This window comes from Beta vulgaris, chromosome 2, assembly GCF_026745355.1.
Source record: "Beta vulgaris subsp. vulgaris cultivar EL10 chromosome 2, EL10.2, whole genome shotgun sequence".
Taxonomy (NCBI): Eukaryota; Viridiplantae; Streptophyta; class Magnoliopsida; order Caryophyllales; family Amaranthaceae; genus Beta; species Beta vulgaris.
Window position 1 is genome coordinate 13,073,076 of NC_079203.1, and position 24,305 is coordinate 13,097,380.

At 36.7% G+C, this 24,305-nt stretch overlaps 2 protein-coding genes across 2 annotated transcripts; one reads left to right on the plus strand and one right to left on the minus strand.

Moving 5' to 3' along the window:
- Window positions 1–745: 745 nt before the first annotated feature.
- Window positions 746–2,750, plus strand: LOC104887310 (light-harvesting complex-like protein OHP1, chloroplastic). The gene is made up of 3 exons (XM_010671923.4): window positions 746–956; window positions 2,317–2,439; window positions 2,534–2,750. Exons 1-3 carry the CDS (start codon window positions 807–809, stop codon window positions 2,600–2,602), a joined length of 342 nt encoding a protein of 113 aa, XP_010670225.2. The 5' UTR covers window positions 746–806; the 3' UTR covers window positions 2,603–2,750.
- A 211-nt stretch (window positions 2,751–2,961) lies between these two features.
- LOC104887309 (hypothetical protein) lies at window positions 2,962–9,062 on the minus strand. The gene is made up of 13 exons (XM_010671922.4): window positions 8,853–9,062; window positions 7,459–7,729; window positions 6,900–7,029; window positions 6,728–6,801; window positions 6,604–6,650; window positions 6,174–6,327; window positions 6,059–6,100; window positions 5,763–5,967; window positions 5,611–5,672; window positions 5,421–5,521; window positions 3,913–3,967; window positions 3,733–3,801; window positions 2,962–3,453 (listed from the first exon to the last, which is right to left on the minus strand). The coding sequence occupies exons 2-13, from the start codon at window positions 7,700–7,702 to the stop codon at window positions 3,278–3,280; spliced, it is 1,359 nt and encodes a 452-aa protein (XP_010670224.2). The 5' UTR covers window positions 7,703–7,729; window positions 8,853–9,062; the 3' UTR covers window positions 2,962–3,277.
- Window positions 9,063–24,305: the final 15,243 nt, after the last annotated feature.

The following is a 24,305-nucleotide window of genomic DNA, read 5'->3' on the forward strand; positions in this document are numbered from 1 at the left end:
AGTTCATCCGAAAGATAGTTTGAGCCGACCCAAGTCCTTACGAAAGTCGACTTAAGCAGACCCAACTCCATCTGATGCCAGCTTGAGCTGACCAGACTCCTTCTAAAAGTTGGCTTGAGCCGACCCAACTTCATCTAATGCCGGCTTGAGCTAACCTAGATCCTTCCAGCTTGAGCGGACCTAAGTTCATCTGATGCCGGCTTGAGCAGACCCAAGTCCTTCTCAAAGTTGATTTATTCAGAACCTAGTCCATCTGAGAGCCGATTTGGGTCGGCACCACCCTATTCCATTCTAACTCAAGTTCACCCAAGTCTCACTCGACCCCCACGCGAGACTGCTCTTACTTAGTTGGACCCGACCCAAGGTCACACAGGCCCATCCACCCCCGACCCACGACTCACTCTTACTCAAATCATTCTGATCCAAATCAATTCGAACCAAGTTGGATCAATCCATACCCACCCAGTAATCTAGTTTGACACCACTACTAATGACAATGTAAGAAAGAAAAAGATCCAAATTATGAAAAACAAACTCGTGGTCTCAAAATCAATATATTCATACCTTTGGTTTATGGTGGTGAGCTGGTGACTGGTGACTAATCTATCAAATCGCTGCTTTGGGAGACCTTACCAAAATACTACTTGTAAGAAGTATCCACAAGACCACAATATGTTATATGTGACGTGGACTATTCCTTATCCATAAACTCACTTTATACACCTTCAATATCTCAAAACCCATCAATAGTTCTGGAAACTGCAAAAAAAAAAAAAAAAAAAAAAACAAAGAACTTGACAAAAGACATGGCTGCAATCCCATCTTCGACATTTGTGCCTGCTAGATCTACACTCTATGGGCTTCGACATAATAAGCTTACTTCATTGGGTCAACGCCACCAATATCCCACTAAACATTCTGTCTTCAGAGTCCAAGCTGCCAAGCTCCCTCCTGGCGTAACTTCTTCACCCTTCACTTTCTATTTTTACTTTTCAGTTGCTACTTCAAACTTTAATTTACTGTTTATTTGTCCTTTTTTCTCCGTGGCTCAAATTTGTGTTTACATAGAAACTATTGATGGTTATATGGAATGGATGCAAATATTTTACACGTCAAACTTGAATGATATTTTTGGTGTTAGGAAGCGACTAAGCGCAATAATATAGATGAAATTTGATTTCAGGTTTTAGATACCACATTCACAAGACTTTTACAACTAGTTAGATGACATCCGCATGTCAAACTTAAATCTAATGTGTGAGATCTTCAATGTGTACTTAATCATGTGAAATTAATTCGTTGCTTAATAGAATTAGGTATTTGATTTGTTTCACGTGTGAGGAAAAACTGCAAATTTATATCTATGTGCACTAATCACGAAGTATATTAATAGTAATTTTTGGTAATTTTTGTGAAAGAAACAAAAAAATAAAACGTTAGTTTCTCCAAATATGAAAAATGTTAATGAAAACTGACTATATCAAATGAAAACTAAGTATATTATATCATTTTCGATGCATAATAAGTTATTGTGAACTCTGTCCATTTAAGTTTTTTGGTACTTAATCTCTAAATGTATGCTTTTGTACATAAAATGGGTAAGCAAATGCAATTCATTACCTAATTTTGTTTGGGGTAAAAATCGGTCAAAGATAACCTGGTTCTTCTAATTGGGAGTTTTCCCTTGCTAACTAGAAGTATTTCACTAACTACTGCTCCTTCTAATTTTTATTTAGTTTACCCACTTTTCTTTTTGGGTTATTCTTTTTAGTTTACCCACTTTTCTGTTTTCTAAATGGTCCCATCAATTTTTTTATTATAATCTGTATCTCCTCACTCTATTTCTCTTGGCACACAATATGAATTTCAATACAATATACCAAATTGCCAATAGTTATTTTTTTAATTGTACTTTCCTCTATGACCCACATACTCTTAAATTAATTATATGCTTAAAAAATTATTAAACTACTAAAGACTAGAGGGAGTATAATTTATTAACTTTATGTTCCATGGTTGTTTCCACAATAGACATGACTCCCTACTAATTAACCTATTTCAAAACTGTAGCTCGATACAAAATTCGCAAGTTATCAAATTATGCTATGACCATTAGATTTTAACATTGGGATCATTAGCTAGTAAGCTGGACTTTTATGAATGTTACATCTTTTGTAAATATATACACTATATAGAATAGCTATATTTTCTCATAAGTGAAGGTAGACTATCAGTTAGTAACCAAAATATATGGTAATACAATCATATTATTATTTCTTTTAACAGCAAAATATCATAGTTTAAAATTTTGATCAGGTGGTAGTGCCGAAAGTAGAGCCTAAGTTCAAGCCTGCTTTTCTAGGCTTCACGACAACTGCTGAAGTTTGGAACTCAAGAGCAAGCATGATTGGTCTCATCGGAGTATTCATAGTCGAACTTGTATGATAAGCTTTAATCCCTTCTTTTCCCCTTAATAATACCCAATTATACGAGTGTGTTTTCTTTTGTCACTAATCAAATGTGCATTTCACAGATACTGAACAAGGGGATACTACAACTTATAGGTGTGGAGATTGGAAAAGGACTCGATCTTCCGCTCTGAAGACACTCTAATTTGTTAAATTTTTTGTGTACTATATACTGAAAAATACACTGTAAAACTTTATTTGCAATACATATCTCCAGATAGTGTATTCATGTACCATTGCTATTTACCTGAAAAACACTTGAAACGAGTGCTTTGTAGTCGAGCAACTAGAGAGTTATGAATTTTGAGATGCGCATACCCCTTGACAACCAAAATGTCGCGATGGCCATCAAAATTAGGAAGTGTAAAATTATATGAGACAACCATAACTATAAGTATTTTGTTTATATTTTCGATTACTTATGTTGAAATTTTGGCTTTAAAATGTATGTTGCAACCTTTGCCAAACATCCAAAATATCGAAGTGCTGCAACTGTAAAAGAAATAGAGGAAGTATGCCAAACCCCTTTAACATGCACTTGTATGTAATGTTGGAAATCCATTTTGTATTTCTATAGTTAATAGACTATAGATACAACATATTATTCAACAGAACAACTATAGAACTCCACAAAGCTTACCCACTCAATCCTAGTTTTCATCTATATCCGGAGGGCAATTAACAGCAAAAGAAAGATGCCACAGTCAGAATAGTACAAATCAGGCAGCAAGGCAAAATTAGTCGCTAGATCTATTTGTACAGTATCAAGAGATGCATAGGACCAGTAATAGACAAGGAAATTACAGGATCTAAAGAGCTCTGCATATCCGAGTATCAACTACCAGGACTTTCGAAGACTCGGATATATCAAGTGCTTCAGCCAGTGATAGCCGACGATTTCTCCACCAATCCTCTGCCCATCTCTTCATTCTTTCTCCTTCAGCATTTCTGTTTTGCTGGACACAAAGTACTTCGCCATACCCTCCTGCACAAGAAGTGAGCATAACTGAAGGTAGGCATGGACCGTCAACATAAAAGAGAGATGTATTCATGATTATCCTTCCATAGGTAACTAGCTAGAATAGAAGGAAAGTGAATGAACTCTCTCCCAAGGCTTCATGATTAGGTAACAGTTTATTTTTCATTTAGAATGTGCAACGCCATAAGAAACAACACGTTTCAGCCTGACGTTGAAAAAAGAATAAGATACCAAGGGAAACCCATCAGACGATAATTCCTATACTTCATACTGGAGCAAGCATACCTCTGGCAAGGGCAACTATATCCCTCCTATCCACGTTTTCTCGAACATGCTCCACATCTGCCTTCGCATCTAACAAAATGAAGAAACAATAAACATTAGGAGTTTAGGACTATCCACTTTATTCGTTATTACTTACTAACCCTCCAAAATGAGGAATGAATAAGCACAATAGTATCGTACCATCTGTCTCTAATGCAGGAGCCTTTAGCAAATCTATAACCTTCCTGTAAAGCCCCTATGGAACAAGAAGAGAGGGTCAAAAAGGAACAGTACTGAGCCGAAGTGGAAACCTCGACAGTGAACATTTCGTGCATCACATTCCTTGAGACAACATGAAAAGATAAACATGTGGAGGCATCTTCCTAACTAGAACTCCTCATGATCATCAATATAAGCCTATTCAATTGATTAAAGCTTTTAAGAAGTACTTCCGACAAACCTAATCATTTGGACGAATTAGTTTTAAATGACATCCGACATTTAAATCAGGTTTGGTTTGGGCCCATATATTCAAGTGATGAGTCATCTATGTTTGTATTCCAATTTCCGGTTGATTAGAGTCCAATTGGCTCGGTTCATATTCGGGTCTTTTGTCAAATAGCTTAGTATGGCAAATTCATCATGTTAACCACATCAATTTGTTCGGGTAGGGTTACAATCAGGTCATGTAAATTCAGGTACAATTCGAGTTTAGGTTAGGCCAAATTTCAATCGGGTAATAGCCAAATTCTCTGGATCCAGTAGCCAAATCTATGGCTTTCCCAATATGAGGAAATAAATGAAGGCGATCACAATAAAAGAGTTTACAATGGAATATTTCATGAGAAATACTCTGTTTTCCACTAAACATTTTGCCATGACACTCCTGGGGATGTCCACACAAAATTTTCCTGGTAATTAAAATGGAATCTTACTTACCGAACCTGCAATGTGGACCTCCCCCACTAACTATTGGTCTCACAAAATCTCACATGTCCCGTACTCGCAACCTCCCTCCCTCTCCCTTTCTCTCTCTCTCTCTCCTCCCTCTCTCTCTCTCTTCTGCTCTCTCTCTCTCTCTCTCCCCCCTCTCTCCCTTTCTCTCTCTCTCTCTCTCCCTCCCTCCCTTTCTCTCTCTCTCTCCCTCCCCCCTTCCCTCCCTCCCTCCCTCCCATTTTATACTTTGACCCACTATCCACAATAAAAGCTACTTCAATCCTACTAAAACTCTTAATATTCATACTCAAACCTAGCTGGAAAAATATTTGAGGATGGAGTACATTGTGCCATTCAAGTGTGCAACATAACACAATTCCATTAGGATTTGTTCTCTTCATCTATGTTCCTTGGACTCTTCGTTTTACTTCAAGTACCCGTGTCGGATCCTCGACACTCGGACATGGGTATAGCTCTTAGACACTTCATTTTGGGCCAAAATCATTGAAAACTTTCACAAAATAGCCAAGTTGGACACTTGGACGCATACCCATGTTAGACATGGGTACCCGAGTCCAAGTAACATAGCTCTTCATACATTTTATTACTAATGGCAATTCATCTCCTAACCACATGCACTTAAATTGTACATACTGTAGAATTTAGATATGATCATGCCCACTAATTCTACCCTAACAACCATTATAAGAGAAGACCAGAACGAGCATTCATGAAGTAATACTAAGAATTCATTGATGCAAAAGAACTCTGACCTCTTGTATCAAAAGAGAACTTGAGCGTTCTGCAGTTGCTTTCTGTCGATACATGAGAGCTATGCACGTTAAGACTGTTCCAACTTTAGGGTGGTGTGTGCCTGCAGCAGAACAAGAAAGGGAATATTTTGCCAGCTTTACAAGCAGCTAAAATTTACTAGCTATGATTCAGAAAAAAGAAGACAGCTACCAAAAAGTTCTTCTGTTTTCTTCAGTGCCCTCGTCATTATCTCCTCTGCATCACCAAAATTTCTATTGATGCACAATTAGAAATATGGTTACATCATGTGAAAATTGAAGAAGAAAAAACCACAAGAAATTTCAATTACACTATTTTATTACCCCAGATGTGACTCAAGCTGCCCTAAAGCACACATGGCTGCCAACAGAACTTCTTCAGGTGACATATTGCATGCCCCAAAGTCATGTGGATCACTGAAATCCTTCTTCTCAGACGATTCAGCAATCACCTTCTGATACAACTCCTTTGCCGCATTAAAGTCCCGCTTGGCATGCAAGAATACTCCATATGACAAAGACGCATTGCCTACACAATATGGCAAGCTCTAACTTCTAAGGTATCATATAGACTGATTAGACAAGGCATCCATAATAAGCACCAAAGTATGAAATCTCACCTATGCAGCTTTCAGTTTGACATCCTTCAAAGAAGCCCTTGGCTACAACCAAAAATCCAGTCAGTATAGAAAATCAGTTCAAAAGAAACCAACAGGCCAATGATTATATCCTTACCTGATTCCATATCGCCATGAACTAGCTCAACCAAGCCTTTAATAGCTTTAGAACGTGCACTAAAGACTTTGCGACCATATTCATCACCTATCTCCATGTCTTCATGCTCCAATAATTTCAAACATTTGTCTGCGAGAACTGATGAGGTATCATCCTGTATAAAGAACAATCTCAAATGACTTACGCCATTCATATAGCAAATCATATTCTAAAGCAGAATACAAGTTTGAGAAAAAGATGTGCATCTGATCAGAAATACAAAGTTGATTGACATATTCACGCATAGCAATGCACCTTTAGGAATTTTTTATTTAAAAAGGAATAAAATAGCAAATAGAGTGGACTCTATAATACATGACAAAGCTCCATGTATAGTGAAAAAAAGCTTTGAACAGATGATATTAACAAAACTGCACATATATTTGCTTACCAAACCAAGTTCCAGATTGAGCCCAATAAGTGCTTCCATTGCAGCAACTACAACAACAAAGAGTTAGTAAAATAGAACTGTTTGAGGAAACTGATTCACCCAGATAATAACAAAATTGAATTACCTCTTACTCCAACAGAGGAGCAACTTAAATCCTGTATCATCAGCAAGGCTCGCATAGCTTCATCAGTATTCCCCCTAAACCAAATCAAAATTAGCAAAAGTATTAGCCTCAACCATCATCTGAGCAACTGATTTAAGAAAACTAGCAATTTTAATGGCCTTGTCCTGCAAACCTTTCAGACAATAAACTAGAAATAGCTAGTAAAACGACCCCCTTGGTATTTTCTGTGGCCTCTGTTCCTTCTTGTGATTGACTTGTTAGACCCTGCTCTAGTACCAACAAGGCTTCTGCATACGCTGCTTCTGCAAAGATCAATAACAGCAAAATATACAAACTCAGAAAACAACTGTAAAAATGTGCGACAGATATTAAACAGGCAGAGGCTCTGGAAATTCCAGTTTCACCAACAAGAGAAATAACAAAATATCTAAAAGATATTCAAGATTTTGACAAACTCAGTAGAAACCAAATTCCCTAAAGTAACTCAACAAAAAATTTGTTCCTCAAGACACCAGTTAGTCACCCTTAACTTTCTGGAAAACAGCAAAACTGCAAACTCCAGGAGCTAAAAAGAAAAGTCCAATGCAGACCTAATCAATTCGGCAAAGACATATTTTCCCAGTAAAGCTGGACAGCTCTCAAAAAATTAAATGAGCAATAATCGAACTCAAATAAATTCCAAAAAAAAAGGTAAACCTATTATCCCAATCGGAGAGAGGGAATAGAGAGACCAGTTTTCTGGGAGCGAGCAAGGCCAAGAGCGTAGTTGATCATCTGAAGGGAGACAGAGTTGAAATTTGAGATATGATTGCCGCAAAAAGATCGGAAAGGTGAAAATGGTAATGGCTGAAGAAGATGGCGACTGAAGAGGCCATTAACAGCAGGAGTTCTAGTGGGGGAGATTATGTTGGTGCTGCTGATTCCAAAAGCTTTTTCAAGGAGCTTGTGTAAACCAGCTACACGATGGCGAAACATCCCTTCTTTTACTGTAGGTGGCAGATCCTGATCCAAGAATTATGAACACAGATACAACAATAAGATCAAACTGAGCAATTTTGTCCATAACATAACAACCAAATCATAATTAACAATAAAAATTACAATCCCCATTAGGCAACATAATTGGAAAACAAGATGAAGATTATATAAACAATTAGGGTTTGGGGAAGTAAGATACGCTTCATTACAGATATGTAGTCTGAACCAATGTTATCTAATTTGTAATTTGCTAAAACCCTCCCAATTGCGATCCAGAAAGACGAATCAGTATGTAGAAATGGTATACTTTTGGGATAATTTATCAAAATCAGTTAGCGAATTGCGATCCAGTACCCATTCTTGTAACGCCAATTAACTAACACTGGTCTGAACTCTGAACCTTCTTTTACAAAATGGAATGCATAGAACTCAACAGCACTAGATAATATATTTTACCAAAGACTGTGGCTGAACTAATAAGTAATTCCATTATGTCTCCTAGAAAATGCATAAACAGTTGAAATAACAAAAACCAACCCACCATGCTTCAATAAAAGTTCACCACTGCCTTCGCTGAGCAACGAAAACAACAGTAGAATAAACCCGTCTCAAAGACGTTACGATGAACTCATATAAGCAATCACAACAATTCAAGCAAAACATGATAAATTTTCTGAATAAGGGCATGTTCTCTTCGACATAAAACAACTAAACTGAACTGAATTAAATTGAACTGAAATGAATAGTGATATGTGAGAGTAAAAGTACTGAACTAAATTGAACTGAAAATAAGCTGGGGAGAACAGGCCTAAGCGTAGTATAAATATCATAAAAAAGGAAAGAAACCAGCTATGATCATAAAACCATAAATGAGAATAACACAAAAAATTATTTTTACTGAACTAAGTAGCAAGCAGCCTAACAATGAGCTACAGCATTTGCATTTCCAAAAGTAAAAACAACCAAGGAATACTCATAAAAATTACAATATCTAAGATTCAAAGCACTGATAATATAATATAAAAAAACACAAATTACGATGAAATTAAGTGCTAAAATTAGGGTAACAATCAATTGAAACAATTACCAATTAAGGCAACAGAAGTAAATTAAACGGAAAATTTTGAACAAGGGGTAAATTTAGTACCTGAGAAAATGAGAAATAATATTTGAATTTCAGAGTGAGAGAAGAATTCGCAGGGAGAAAGACAAAGAACAAGGTTGGAGGTCTGATTGTTAAAAACGCAAACAAGCAAAACGCAAATTCGTTTATTCTTTTTACTTGGGAGAATCGGACACTTGGCTGATGGCTCTTCTGATTTTCGGTCGGGTTCGGGTCAGATTGGGTGTGATCGGAGTCGGATATGTCTCACGTCTATTCAATTGGGTTGGGTTAAAGTCAGCTCTGTTTCATGTCAATTCAATATTTGAATTAAATCTATTAAGTAAAATATAAAATAATGACAAAAAAAATGATGTCATTTTACGCGTAGGAGATATAATTAAAGTAAATAATAAAATATTCAAATTAAAAAATTGAAATTTGGTTATATGTATGGCGAGGAATCATAGTTACGATCTGGTTGTTTCGGGTTAGTTTTTGAAAGTCTATTTAGGAAGGTCTTATTGATTTAAAATCATTTGATTATCCATAGTTTTTGGATAACAAATCATCTAAATTTCTGATCAAATATGGGTATTATAAATTATGGTTATAATCCTAACGTGATTATGTTAATAGTTTTTATTAAAAGACACCCTTGAAAGGGCTCGCTCTCTACTGACGATAGTGCTATCTCACCATCGCCGGTGCGCCTCCATCGCGGCAAATTAACTCCTTAGCCATAGTTGAGGAGATCACAAAAAAAATGCTCCTAATATGAATGTCTGGGACCTGTCTCATGGTGTTGCAATCAAGGTTTCAAGCCATAACTTATATGATTTTCAATTCTTTCATTGGATATATCTCAAGAAAGTAATGGATGGGCGTCCATGGTGCTGCTTAAAGAGGCTGATGGTGACGAATAACGGGATCATGTTATCATCAACCATTCTCCATTCTGGGTACATAAAAAAAAATTCCTTTTAATCATAGATCCAATGAGATAATTTACCCTTTGGTTGAGAATTATTGGAACTAGAAGAGGATGTTTTAGAGATTGGAAGATATAGGAGAGTTCGTGTTATGATGGATGTAACGAAACCAATTCATCGTTTCAAACGTATCAAAGATAAGTATGGGAAGGAGCTTCATGTTGATTTCATATGAGAGGCTTCCTTTTTTCTGCTTTGCCTGTGGAATTATGGGTCACTCTGGAGGGATTGTCAGGTGGTGGCTGAAGACGATAAACATGAGGGACCGGGGTGGAGTCTTGGGCTGAAGGCGACACCTCGCAAGGGAAGGTCGAAAGAGTTAAAAGAAGAGAGGTGTTCGAGAGCTGCTAAAAAAGTTTTGTTTGTGGTTGATAATGAAGCAAAAAACATCCCTCCCTTTACTGATGGGGTTGAAAAACCTTAAACAATTGCGTGTGCTGGTTCCAAGAAGGTTAGAGAGAAGGAGATTTTAATGAGATTCTTAGTTTTGAGGAGAAAGAAGGAGGAGTTGATCGTCATAGACATGAGATGGGTGCATCTAAAGAGGTGTTGGATGATTGTGCTCTTCGTGATATGGGTTTTGAAGGGTTGTGCTATACTTGGGAGCATGGGCTCATGTCTCTACGCGCATTCGAGAAAGGCTTGACAGGTATGTGTGTGATACGGAATGGTCGAATCTTTTTCGTAGTCATTGTGTGGAGAATCTTCTTCGATACAAATCAGACCATTCGTCAATTGTTACTCATGCCCATACTCGCAGCAAACATCGAAGTAAAGGGCACTACTTTTGTTTTCAATCATGTTGGCTACTTGATGATGAGTGTGAAGCAGAAGTGAAGATTGCGTGGGAGGGCTCTATGGGTGATGAGATTATTAGGCGTTTTTCCTTGGCAGGTCATAGGCTTGCTACGTGGAGTGCTACACACTGTAGCAAGTTGGGGAACAAATACAAAAAATGGAAAAGGATTTTGCCTTAGTGCAAGAACATGAGGTTATGGAGGCTAGCTGCAAGGAGAGTACTGAGCTTGAAAAAAAGCTTGATAACCTGAATGGGAAATATGAAGCCTACTGGTACTTGAGATCTAGAATTGATGAGGTCAAGGATGGTGATAAGAATTACTCAATATTTTCACCATAAAGCTTCTCAGAGGAAGAAACGAGACTATGTGAAAGGTCTTCATAATGATGATGGTGTTTAGTGTACGGAGGAAGATGAGATCGAAAACATTTTTGCTAATTATTTTAGCAATATTTTAAAATCATCTAACCCTTCTGATATGAACTTGCAGCATGTTTTGCAGTATATTACTCCTGTTATGTTTGATGATTGTAATCAAGCTCTGTTAAAACCCTACACCAAAGATGAGATTTATGCAGCTCTTGTTCAGATACATTCGTGCAAGGTTCTTGGGCTTGCAGAAATGCATGCTATTTTTTATCAGCGTTTCTGGCACATTGTTGGTGATGACGTTTTTTAGGTCGTGTGTAACATTCTTCATGGTCACCAGTTTCCTGCTGATTTGCATTGTACTAATATAGCTCTCATTCCAAAGGTGAAGGAGCCAAAAGTTGCTGCTAAGTCTAGGCCTATTGCCCTATGTATGTGTTGTACATGTTGGTCTCAAAGGCCATTGTATTGTAGATAAAAGTGTAACACCCCCAAAATCCATACACGTCTACGACTACGCCGCATCGACTTTGGGAGTGTTACCGCCGCGATCCGCGATGAAACACAAGGCTTATTAAAAGGAATATTAACTCAAAATGTTGTCTCAAAAACTGAAATGCAGTGGAAATAAAATGTAACTACAACACAAGAATCATCAACGGCCCCTTTTATTCAAAACACAACTAATTAAGTAAATCCTAACATTCTTGTAATACTTAATTCAAAAGCTATAAAGTCCAAGACTAAGGACTACCCTCGAATGTTCAGTATCATGCAGCAGCACTAGTGCGCCTAGTCTGCTCCCCATTGTAGCATCAATGGTTCATCACAGGTCAACAAACACATAATAACACACAATCAACTATGTTGAGTACATAATAAACCATTGAATGCATATAAACATAAACAAAGCAATAATGAACAATCCTAAACATGATACTACAATAATGTTACATCCTTTACTCTTTATTTAGTTGGCAGCGAATGAGCACCGTCATCTTACTAGAATCATACGGGCTACTTAATCCTTAATAGACAACTTGGTCTATTAGATGAAATGCAAATACGGTTTCATTCTGTCTCACTCCCATCACCTTAGTATGCATACCCTTAAGATCGTACGGAACCTTCTGCCTACTTGAGTTATGAAAATTTATAAGGACACTTCTGTCGTCATAGTAGGACTGCGTAGGAGTGTAGAACAAGTCCCACATTCCCCCCATTGTTCATCCCTTGTAGGGAGTCCAACTACAAGTTTATTGACATAGTTCATTCTTAATATTGTCCATTCATACCACAATAACATATATAGAATCGTTTAACATGTTCTCTTAGATACAATACTCAAATATTTTCTCTTGTAACACTCTTCTTACACCATGGATCAAATAATACGAATCCAATGCTCATGTTCATAATACGATAGAATTACGCATTTCAATGCCACATATCAATTTTCAATCATAAACATATTACCAAACAATCTCAACAATCAAAATCGTTCCTTATCATGATTCTAGGTTCCAATAGCATGTATAAATCACAACCTAATCATGATACTAGTACTTGCAACTAAACTGGTACGCATACGTACCTTGTAACGGAGAATTTTCGCTGTCTTAGCCAAACGTACCGCTTATGAAATTGGGACCTAAACGGTTAAGTAAGTACTTCAGTGTTACGTCCTTGATAATATTATCAACTAATAATACATAACTAACTATAACGACTTAGTAATTCGAAGTATAAACGATAGCTAATCTCATTGTTTATTAACTTCCTTAATTTTCTTTTCTATTCTATTGAGTTTAGCATCTTTTAAGAGTTAATGTTAGTGAACTAAACTGCTTTTAGTTAGTTTAATCACCTAACACCATTACCAATGCAAGTTCATTCAAGTCTTATGTCCAATACTCCTAAAATCAGGTTCGAATAGCAAAGGTTATAACTTCCAACTAATGAACAATAATCTACTTTCTTTACTTCCGACCTTACTTAATTACAACACCTTAAATCAGATTTACAACTTAATCAGATTAATAACTTAAACTAATTATACAACTTAATTAATTACTAATTTACTCAAATTACAATTTAATTACTTACAACTAGAATTAATATAAAAAACAGAATATACAATATTAAACTAATATACTATCATATAATACATATTAGGTTTTATACCCCTTAATCTCGCCGGTGTTAAACACCGGCAACGGAATTCCGACAGCGGCGCAAAACCCTCGAGCCTCGCCCCTTGCTTCGCACCACCACACTTCGCACGGCTCGCACGCACGCACCACAACCTTCGAACGCCACACAACCCGTGCACAACCCTTGACGACTCGTCGCTCGCTCGCACAACACCCCAGCAGCGACGACTCGACGCTCGTCGCACAGCACCCCAGTAGCGACGACTCGACGCTCGTCGCACAGCACCCCAGCATCGTCGACTCGATGCTCGTCGCACAAGCCCTCGTTAGAAATCACTCGCACAAACCCTGGTCACCAATCGCTCGCACAAAGCACTCGAGCACCTACTACTTGCTTGCACAGCCTCGAACCACTCTCGCTCGCTCGCACTCGAACTCCACACGCACACCCTTCGCACCACTTCGCTCGCACGCCACTTCGTCAAAGGCGACGAGAGAGAAGGACAGAGAAGAGAGGGAACAACAGGGGAGATGAAGGGAGAGGAGAGAGAATTTGAGAGAGAGAGATTACGGCTGAGAGAGAAAAGAATAGAGAGAGAAGAGAGGGAAGGGAAAACGGCTGGAGGGAGAAGAGAGAGAGAGAGTTAAGGGTTCTGACTTTTTCTGATTTTTTTATTCTTATTCTCTCTATTTATAGTATGGCATATCTAGGTCTAGTAGGACTCTGTTTGATCTTTTAAATTCCAAAATTAAACTAAACCGAACTATAATAGAATTACGTTAAAGTTGTAAACGTACTCAACTGTGTTATTATTATTATTCTATTTATTTTTTTGTAAATAATACTAAAATACCTTTCAGTTATATTCTTTACAAATTTATCATTTATAAAGAATTAACTCCAAAAAATACGGAGTATTACAAAAAGAATTTCTCTCAACTATTGTTACTAAGAATCAAAGTGCCTTTGTTCTGGGTCGCCTAATTATAGATAATACGCTTAAACTAAGGAAATTTTCATTCAATGAAGCACAAAAATCGAAGCATGAGGGACACTATTGCAATTAAGCTTAACATGAGTAAATCCTATGACAGAGTTGAGTGGGGCTTTCTTAGGAAGATGCTGCTTACTATGGGTTTTGATGGTAGATGGGTGAACATGATTATATGTTGTGTTTCTTAAGTTTCTTATTCCTTCATTATCAATGAAGGTGTTTGTGGTTCTGCTATTTTTGACAGAGGTCTCCGGCAAGGTCACCCCCTTTCTTCATATCTCTTTATCTTGGTTGTTGATGTATTTTCAAAGATGATATAGACAAAAGCTCAGGAGAAACTGATCCATGGTGCTAGGGCCAATCGTAGTGGGCCAGAAATTTCTCATCTTCTTTTTGCAGACGATAGTTGTAATACTCCGTATTTTTAGTAAGTTATTATTTATATTTTTATAAAAGTTTTAGTTTTTAAAAAGGTCTTATTTACTAAAAAGGTTTATTATTTGTTAGAAAAGCCTTTTATAAAAAAGGTTTTGGGTATTTAAAACAAATTCTAGCCCAAATGGATTTTAGACCTAACTTTTCTAAGTTTCAAATTCAAGTAATTTGTTCAAAATTAAAATTAAAATTTTTTTATAGACAATCCACAAAGGTTTTCAAAAAAAAAAAATGTGCATCGTAGTCACGACTCAAAGCAGCAAGCAAGTGTGGTAGATGCATAGTTGTTATCCTTTGTTTTAGTAATCTTACTTGGTTAAATCTTTTGTAACTTATGAAATAATTATCTTTTCCTAACTTTTCTAACGTACACTACTAGTTGATCCTACCTAATTTTGTTTATCCTCTTATAAAACCTATCTTTTAGTTTCCTAATCCTATTCCGATTCTACCTTTTCAACTAGTATAAATAGGGGTCTTCACCCATCATATTTTTCACACCAAATTTGAGAAATAAATCTCTTTTCTCAAGTTTAAACTCTCTCCCTCTCTTAGCCTACCTTTCCTCTTTCTCCTTAGTAGTTATTAATTTTCAAGGTGCGTGTATTTGTAGATCTTTAATAATTATTTCGCAAGTGTAGTATCATGTTTTTAGGAAAATATTTTGGATTGAAATACATGTTTTTATGAGTTTTATTATGAAGTGCATCCGTATTATATGAACATATTTGAATGTTTACAAATTTTATTTATGAACTTTGAATTATGTCTTTCGTTTAATATATTTATAAAGTTTGATCTTTGAATTTATATTCAAATATTTTAGAAGGAGTTTGATCTTTTAATTCATGTTTAAATATTTATAAAGGAGTATTTTTGAACTATTATTATTTTTCAAAGGTTATCCTTTGAGGAAGTTGTTTTATTTATGCTTTATATGGCTAAGTTTTAAGAATTATTATTCTTTTTAAAGGAGGATTATTTCAGAAGGATTTTTATTAGATATATGATCTTATATGATCACAATTATAAAGAGGCAACGACTTGTTATTTATTAACAAGAACGGTAGCCATTATATTATTTACCCATGTACTTTTTGTATAAGTCATGTGGACAAGGTAGTAACCCCTCGTAACAGACTCATTAAGGAATACTACATTTGGGGGGTGTGCACACTTTAGGGAAGGTACCCTGGCAAGGAAAATGAGTTTTTATCAAAGTTATATACTTTATGTTATAAAAGTATTATCAAGTATCCAGAAAGGTTTTTTCGAAATTAAATATTGCAAAGGATTAAGTAAATAAAGTGTTTAATATTCCGCTTATACATGTACTCAGTATTTTTACTGACATGCTTTTATTCGTCTTGTTTATGGCTTTGTCCCTGTGATGACATTTTGGCAAGCAGAATTTACAGGTTGATATGATGCATACTTCATATGGGGGAGCTAGTGAGGAATCATAACTAGTCAAGGATTTGTTATTTTATTTTCTTTATTTTATTATTGTCGTCATAGTTGTATAATAAAGTTTATATATATTAATAAAGAGGAGTTATTTAAGTTATTTTCGCTGCATTAGTTTCAAGTTCAGTTAGTAGTTAGTATTAAAGCATTTAACGTTATCACGTGGCGGTAATACTCTCAAGTTTCTCAAGGAATTTTATATTAAAATAAGTTTTTTAAAAAGAGAGAAATTTGGGGGTGTTACAATAGTTTACTTTTTACAAGAGCCACCCGTCAGGAATGCACAAAATTAGTTAATATTCTCAACTGCTATGAGATGGCAGCTGGGCAGAAAAGTAATTATGAAAAGCCGGAGGTCTCTTTCAGTAAAGGAGTAAGTGTTGAGAAAAAAGATATCCTTATGGGAATTCTGAAGATGCGATAGGTTGACAAGCACGAGAAATACCTTAATTGGTATCCCTTATATTGCAGGAGGATCAAAAACGTTACTTTTGATTCTCTTCCAGATGGAATTTGTTAGAAACTCCATGGTTGAAAGGAGAAACTATTATCTAGAGTGGCGAAAGAAGTTATGTTGAAAGCAGTCACTCAAGCAATTCCTACCTATCTCATGGGAGTTTATAAATTCCCAACTATAATTATTCAGAAAATTCAAGATGCTATGGTGCGTTGTTAGCGGGGGAGTTCAGATGCAAAGAGGAAGACTAATTGGAAAAGTTGGGAGACAATGTGCACTCTAGAATCTCTTGGAGGTATGGGTTTCAAAGACCTCGCGGTATTTAATGATGCACTTCTAGGCCGTCACGCTTGGCGCCTTATCCATGCTTCAAATTCACTTCTTGGGCGTGTAATGAAGGCTAAGTATCTCCCATCTTTTGATTTTGTTAATGCTACTCTTGTAGCTACTCTTGAAAAAGTATATGGAGTGCAAAAGCCTTGGTGAAAGAAGGTATGGTTTGGCGGGTGGGAAATAATTTAGACATCAATATTTGGGAGGGCCCATGGATCATGGATGAAGATGCCATGTACATTAGCTCTCCTCGACGGGAAGATGTGACTTTGGTGAATCATCTCATTGATATGCATAATATGGAGTGTCAATTAGATGTTATTGATGATATTTTTAATGATCGTGATAAGAAGTGAATTCTTGCAATACCTTTAAGCTCTTCCTCTCCAAATGATATGTTAACATGGGCTCTAACAATATATAGGCAATATTCAGTCAAAACCACCTATATGCTTTGGAAAGGGTGCAACCTTGATAATTTTCACAACGCTTGGGTTGAATTATGGAGTCTTAGGGTTAGTCCCAAAGTGCGTCAATGTTTATGGAGATTATGTACTCATACGTTGTCTACTTGTGTCCTATTATTTCTTTCGCACCTCATTGAAGCGGAGGAATGTCCTTGGGGCTGTGGAGAGCAGGAAACTGCTAAGCATGCTATAGATACTACATTACCCTCGGTTTCATGAAGTGTGGCTGGAATATGGTTGCTCTTTGTTGCGTGATGATAGTGGATGTGAGACAATGTGTGATGTGGTTGAAAAATGGAAGCAGTATGACATGAAGATAAGGATAGAAGGTGCCTTTCTTATGTGGTGCAATTGGGGAGAGAGAAATCATAAAATCTTCAATGATAAAACCACACCCCACCGAGTGCTATTGAATCGAATTGAGAGGTTGGTCGAGGAGTATGACAAGTATTCAAAGGGAGTTTATCAGCGCCATGCTGCTGCAGCACGGAGTGCTTGAACTTGGAGTCCCTCACCAGAAGCCAGCTTCAAGATTAATGTAGATGCATCGCTTGAGATTGAAGGATGGATAGGCCTTGGTGTAATTGCACGAGATCACTTGGGTGAGTTCGATTTGCAGCCTCGCGTCGTGTTCGAGCATATTGGACCCCAGAAATAGCCAAAGCCATTGAGATGGGTGTGCGTCTAGGTAGAAGGTTTGGCTTGGAGAATGTTATTATTGAATCTAATTGCCAAACTATTATTAATCGGCTTCTGAAGACTTATCTCTACCTATTTGATTTAGATAATGTTTTATCTATTATTTTCTCATCTTGTACTTGCTTTAATTCATTAGTATGATCTCATGTGATAGAAATGACAATTTTGTTGCACGTCACTTATTAGCTAAGCTAGCTATATTTGGCATAGAACAAATTTCGGAAAATCACTCTCCTTTGAGGTGGCTCCATACATTCTCATGGACAATTTGTCCCTTGATTAATCTAGCTTGAGCTTTTCCCTTTAAAAAAATCCTAACATGATTTTTTTGTTAGAGAAGAGGAAGATGAGGGTTGTCTAGTGGTGGGGGATGATGTTGGTTATTTTTGCTACTTATGCCATTGATTATCCATATGTTTGGTTATATGAATCCTACTAATTGTATGTATTGTATGCTTGATTGCGATTTTTGGTTGGGTGTTTGATGGTCAGTTTCGAGTTTTTGTGTTTCTTTTTTTGTTTTGTTTGTATTGAATGAATGTTATAATTGGTTTAGTTTATGTGAATTATTGTATAATTAGTATGCATATTTTGGTGTTTACATATCACTAGTACCACTATAGTTATCTTTTTTTTTTTTTCCAGATGTTCCATTATAAGTCAATGGCATTAATACATTTCAACTAAATATTTTTTAGTGGATTAACTTCAAACTTCTCATTTCTTTGTCTAATAGATGAATCTAACCAAGGATCACGAGATAAGAAGTTATAGCCCGTAAAAAAAAGTGATATTAAGGTTCTTAGCACCTACAATGAGACATATATACATGGAATTCGCTCCTCGGATGGCGTTACATAAGCCAAGTCTGCATACTAATCTGTGATATCAGTGGGTTTGGGAAAATTGCCATGTCCTAGCTCGATTCCGCAGAAAAGCTAAAAATTTTGGAGGAAATGGGGTTCGAGAACTTATTATTCTTGGCAGGCAAGATCCTACCTAGACCACTTATCTATTATATATTGACTAGGGTCATTTTGAATAAATGTCCATTCGCGACTATCGTAGAGAAAAAGTTTTAAGGTGAAAGTCTATAGAAGTTGGGCATCCCAACAAGAAATGGCCAAACAATAGATTTGAAAATACTGAAAAAAATAGAAAGTTTGATGCGTTTTATGCCGAGTATGAAACAGTAAGGGACACGAGTGCTTCTGCAATTCAAGGTATCTATATGGATAACTTGAAGAATACAGTGAAGAGTGTTGTTTCCAACATCGATTTCAAAGAAGCATTCCTAATGTACGCTCTTTCACTAGTAGAATAAATGCTTATTGCTGCGGTGATATTATTGCGGTTTTACCTATACGCAGCAATATAACACGCAAAGAGAAATAAAAAAATAGAAATTGACAATATTGCTGCGGTTCCCGCCCAAAACCAAAGCAATATTGTCTAATGGATACATTTTAAAAACATGTGGGGGCCCTGAACAACTAATATTGCTGCGGTTTCCACGTAAGACCGCAAAAATATATTAAAAATTTTTTTTTTAATATATTGTTGCGGTCCTACGTGGAAACCGCAGCAATATTAGCTGTAACTTACTAAAAAAAAGACGGGGGTTTCTTTCACACTTAACGAACACATTCCACACACTCTCTCTCTCCTCTCACAGTCTCTCACACTCTCTCACACTTTTACCAAAAAAACCGGCGACCGGAGTGCGCGACTGGGTTGGGCGACATATCCGGCGACTGGAGTTGGCGACTTTCCGGCCATTTCTTTTTTTCGTTTTGGGTCCTCAATTCGCGTTTTGGGTCTCGCATCTCCACCATTTCTCCTCGCTCGTTCTCCACTGACGCCACTCTTCACCGACCGACGTCACTCCTTCACCGGCGCCACTTTTCACCGGCGCTTCTCCTCCCACCTCCGGCCTTATCCTCCCACCTCCGGCCTTCTCCTCCCACCGACGCTTCTTGCACACTTTTTCACAGTTAGTTTTTTTAAAATTTTTCTTAATTAGTGTTTCAATGAAAATTTTGGCTTAAATTGTAGTTTAAAATGATTAGTATAAAGTATATATATGATTAGTTATAAGATTTGAGTATTAAAAACTGATTTGTGATAATTTTGCTTTAGTTTTTGTATGCCCTAATATGTTATACGGATTGTTTATGCTTAAGTTATTGTGATGTTTTTGAATTCTTTGTTTAAAGTGATATATGCAATGCCTTTATATTGATAGACTCACCAATGGGAGGGGAAGGGAAATCTAAGGAATGGTTTGGTACTTGTTGTTTGATGATAACTTGAAATCGCTTGAATGCGATTATTGTTTGGTGAATACTTGGAATCGCTTGAATGCTGTTTTATATCATATTGCCTAGATACCCTTCAAGACTTACTCATTAGGAGTAAGTCTTGAATAGTCCCCGTTTTGGGACTGTTCTTAAACGTCACATCTCACTTAGGTGGTGAATGTGTGTTGATTCTTTGATTCTAAGTGAAATACGGTTAGTCATTTCCCTAATTTGTTCTCCGGGTACATATAAGATAAACAATTATCTTTATCGTGTACTTGGAGAACTGAAGGGAAATGCTGCCGAATTTTACTTAGAATCAAAGATGATACATGCATTCACTAGTGGGATTGGACGTTTAAGGATGGGTTAGGTTGGAGTGATAAGGACCCAATGGAAGCATGCATTGAATATTAGTTTGTTGTGTTGGAGTTATGTGAATTTTAAATTGTAATAATTTGTATGTATGTGTTGGGGTTTTTAGAAATGGATCGAAGTTGGATGTATGGAAAGCGGAATACGTTGGAGTTCGTAGAAGGTGTGAATGAGTTTTGTAAACGTGCTGTAGAACATCAACAACTTACTTGCGAGGCTGAGATTTATTGTCCATGTGTTGATTGCTACAATGTAAATATGATTTCTGATATTAGGACCATAAGGGATCATATTATTCGTCGTGGATTTAGGGCTGAGTATTATATTTGGTTATGGCATGGTGAAGGGAAAATATACTCAGGATAGGGTTAATGTTGATGTTGGCACTAGTAATTCATTAGAGATTGATATGTCGAATGTCGGGGTTGAGAATGAAGTTGTGATAGAAGATCATGTTAGGATTGAAGGTGATGATGTAGTAGGTGATGAAAATGACAACGGAGATAATAGTGACACTGAGGATGAAGATTTGGTGATCGATTAGGTGAGATGTTGGAAGGGGCTCGTGACCATTTTAATGAGCGGCCACGAGTGTTTGACAGTTGTCTGAAGCTGCTGGGAAACCCCTTTATCCAGGGTGTACAAAATACACTCAATTGAGTGGGGTTTTAACTCTTTTCAACATAAAAGCGAAACATAATTTGACTGATGTAGGCTTCACAGAACTCTTAGAAGCTTTACAGATATGTTTCCTGAGGGTAATTTGTTACCAAAATCTACCTACTATGCCAAAAAATTAATGTGTCCTTTGGGTTTGGAATATGAGCGGATCGATGCATGTCCGAATGATTGCATGTTGTATCGAAATGAGTATGCGGACCTTTATGAATGCCCGAGGTGTGGTAAGTCCCGCTACAAATTGCCGGATGGGGTTGCCCGGACCGGGCAATACTGGTCCTTCTGCGAAAGTGTTGTGGTATCTTCCAGTTGTGCCAAGGTTTAGGAGGCTCTTTTCTATCAAAGAAGATGCACAAAACCTAAGATGGCATGCTGATCGGAGAAAGAAAGATGGGATGCTTAGGCATCCAGCAGATTCTCCTCAATGGAAAGCTATCGATTCCAGATATAGATAATTTGGTCGGGAAGCCAGGAACTTGAGACTTGCACTGTGTACGGACGGAATGAATCCTTACGGTACTTTGAGTAGTCAACATAGTACTTGGCCTGTTCTTTTAGTGATATACAATCTTCCTCCATGGTTGTGCATGAAGCGGAAATATATTATGTTGTCTCTTTTAATTTCTGGGCCTAAGCAGCCGGGAAATGATATAGACATATATCTTGCACCTCTCATCGAAGATCTCAAAAAGATGTGGGAGAAGGTGTTATGGTGTTTGATGCGTATTCTAATGAAGATTTCAGGCTTCGTGCTATGCTATCTGTACTATAAATGATTATCCTGCTTATGGGAATTTATCGGGTATAAGGTCAAAGGGAAAAAGGCATGTCCCATTTGTGAGAATGGTATGGAGGCTACACATTTGTCACGTTGTGGGAAACATGTCTATATCATTAATAAGCAATTCCTACATAGTTCTCATCAATATCAAAAGAAAAAAAGCACCATTCAACGGGTTTGTTGAAAATGCTCCGGCTCCTAGACCGTTGACTGGAAAAGAAGTTTATAATCGTGTTAAGGGGATGGGAACATTATTTGGTAAGGGGGTTAAACCTTCGGAAGACGATGGTGTCATTTGGAAAAAAGAGTCTATATTCTGGAGACTTCCTTATTGGAAATACTTACCAGTTAGACATTGTCTCGACGTAATGCATATTGAAAAAAATGTTTGTGATGCAATTATCGGTACTCTGTTGAATATGCCAGGAAAGACTAAGGATGGTCTTAAGGTTCGTAGAGATATGGAGAAATTGAAGATTCGGCCTAATTTATGGCCAAAGGTTAAGGAAAAAGCTAAGAAAGGAAAGGGAACAACAACGTATTTGCCTCCAGCTTGCTATACATTGTCTAGGAAAGAGAAACGATTGTTCTGTGAGTGTTTATACGGTATTAAGGTTCCCACTGGATACTCATCTAACATGAGAAGACTTGTTTTCTATGACTGATCTGAAATTAATTGGGTTGAATCTCATGACTGTCATGTGATGATGCAAGTGTTTTTGCCGATTGCAATACGCGGGATTCTTCCAAAGCATGTCAGGTTTGCTATCACGAGGTTGTGTTCATTTTTCAATACCATATGCTTAGGTTGTACTTGGACTCCCTCACTGAAGACTGCAGGGAGTTAGCAGATACGCTTTCCCTTGCCGTCGCAGACGATGATGCTTTTGGTGTTACCTTGCCGAGATCCTTGTTCCATTACTCAAAAGATGATAACACCACTTTTCTGACCAAGGAGGATATTGGTCAGTTTTTGAAAGGAGAAATGATTAATATTTCTATTATCCAAGTGTACATGAGGTAATAATAATCAAAGTTATGATTTTTTTTACATTTAACTATATGGTAGTTGTATTTTTCACATATAGTTTACTTTTGCCAATTTTTAGGGCTATGCAGTCGGACTTGGATGGATTTGGGGATGCTATTGGACGTGTTTGTTGGATGTCTCCGCAAAGTACCGTTGCGTAGGTGCATTCATCGGAGGACGTAACGCAGTACATTGTGCATGCTATGATTGGATGCGTCGATGTAGGTGCTAGTATCATGTTCGCACCAATCTTTCAAGAGTAATATTCTATCTTAATATTTACAAATATTGATTGTTGCATGATATGTGATTTTTTAAGTAATTATTGTCGTTCAATCTTGCAATAGCCAACATTGGATGCTCCTTGTCATATGTCCCGTGCTCGGGATAATTTATACCTTCGATTCTGCCAGCTTTCACAAACCTCGGAAGTTAAAGCTTAGAACGCCTATGATAGTGTAAGTTGATATACATTTGATATACTTTAAATGAATTGAGATTATAACATACAACAATTAAAGACTAAATCATTTGATGTTGTATTATCTAGTGCTTTTAGGAGGTTTCGGATGAGCGGCTACAAAGTTCGTCGGGAGAAGCTTTTGTGGAAAAATGTTGAGGTATATATAATAGAATTGCTTGATTCAATTAAAGCTTACTTTATTCTCATTATATGGTAATTTTCTCATTTTCTTAACTTTTGATAAAGTGCCACAACAACAAGGAGGCACGGAGTGCGGTTATTTTGTGATGCGATACATTTTTGACGTACTCGCTTCATATTTTGGTTCGGAGGATCTGGACAAAGTAAGTTAATATAATTATTCATTTCATATTTAATATATTTAACTATTTGATGCTAACTTTGGTAAATTATTTTCAGGTTGCTGAAACCTTTACCAAAGATCCTTATACGGAGGATCAAATCAATAAGGTGAAGAATAAGTGGGCAAGATACTTTATTGATGAGTGCATTTCGTAGGTTAGTTAGTTTATGTTAATTTTCTTTGTTTTTCTAACTTCAGACGAACATATACATTATTTCAACTTGTACCAACCAACATTGTAGTGATTTGGAATTCACGATATATATATATATATATATATATATATATATATATATATATATATATATATATATATATATATATATATATATATATATATA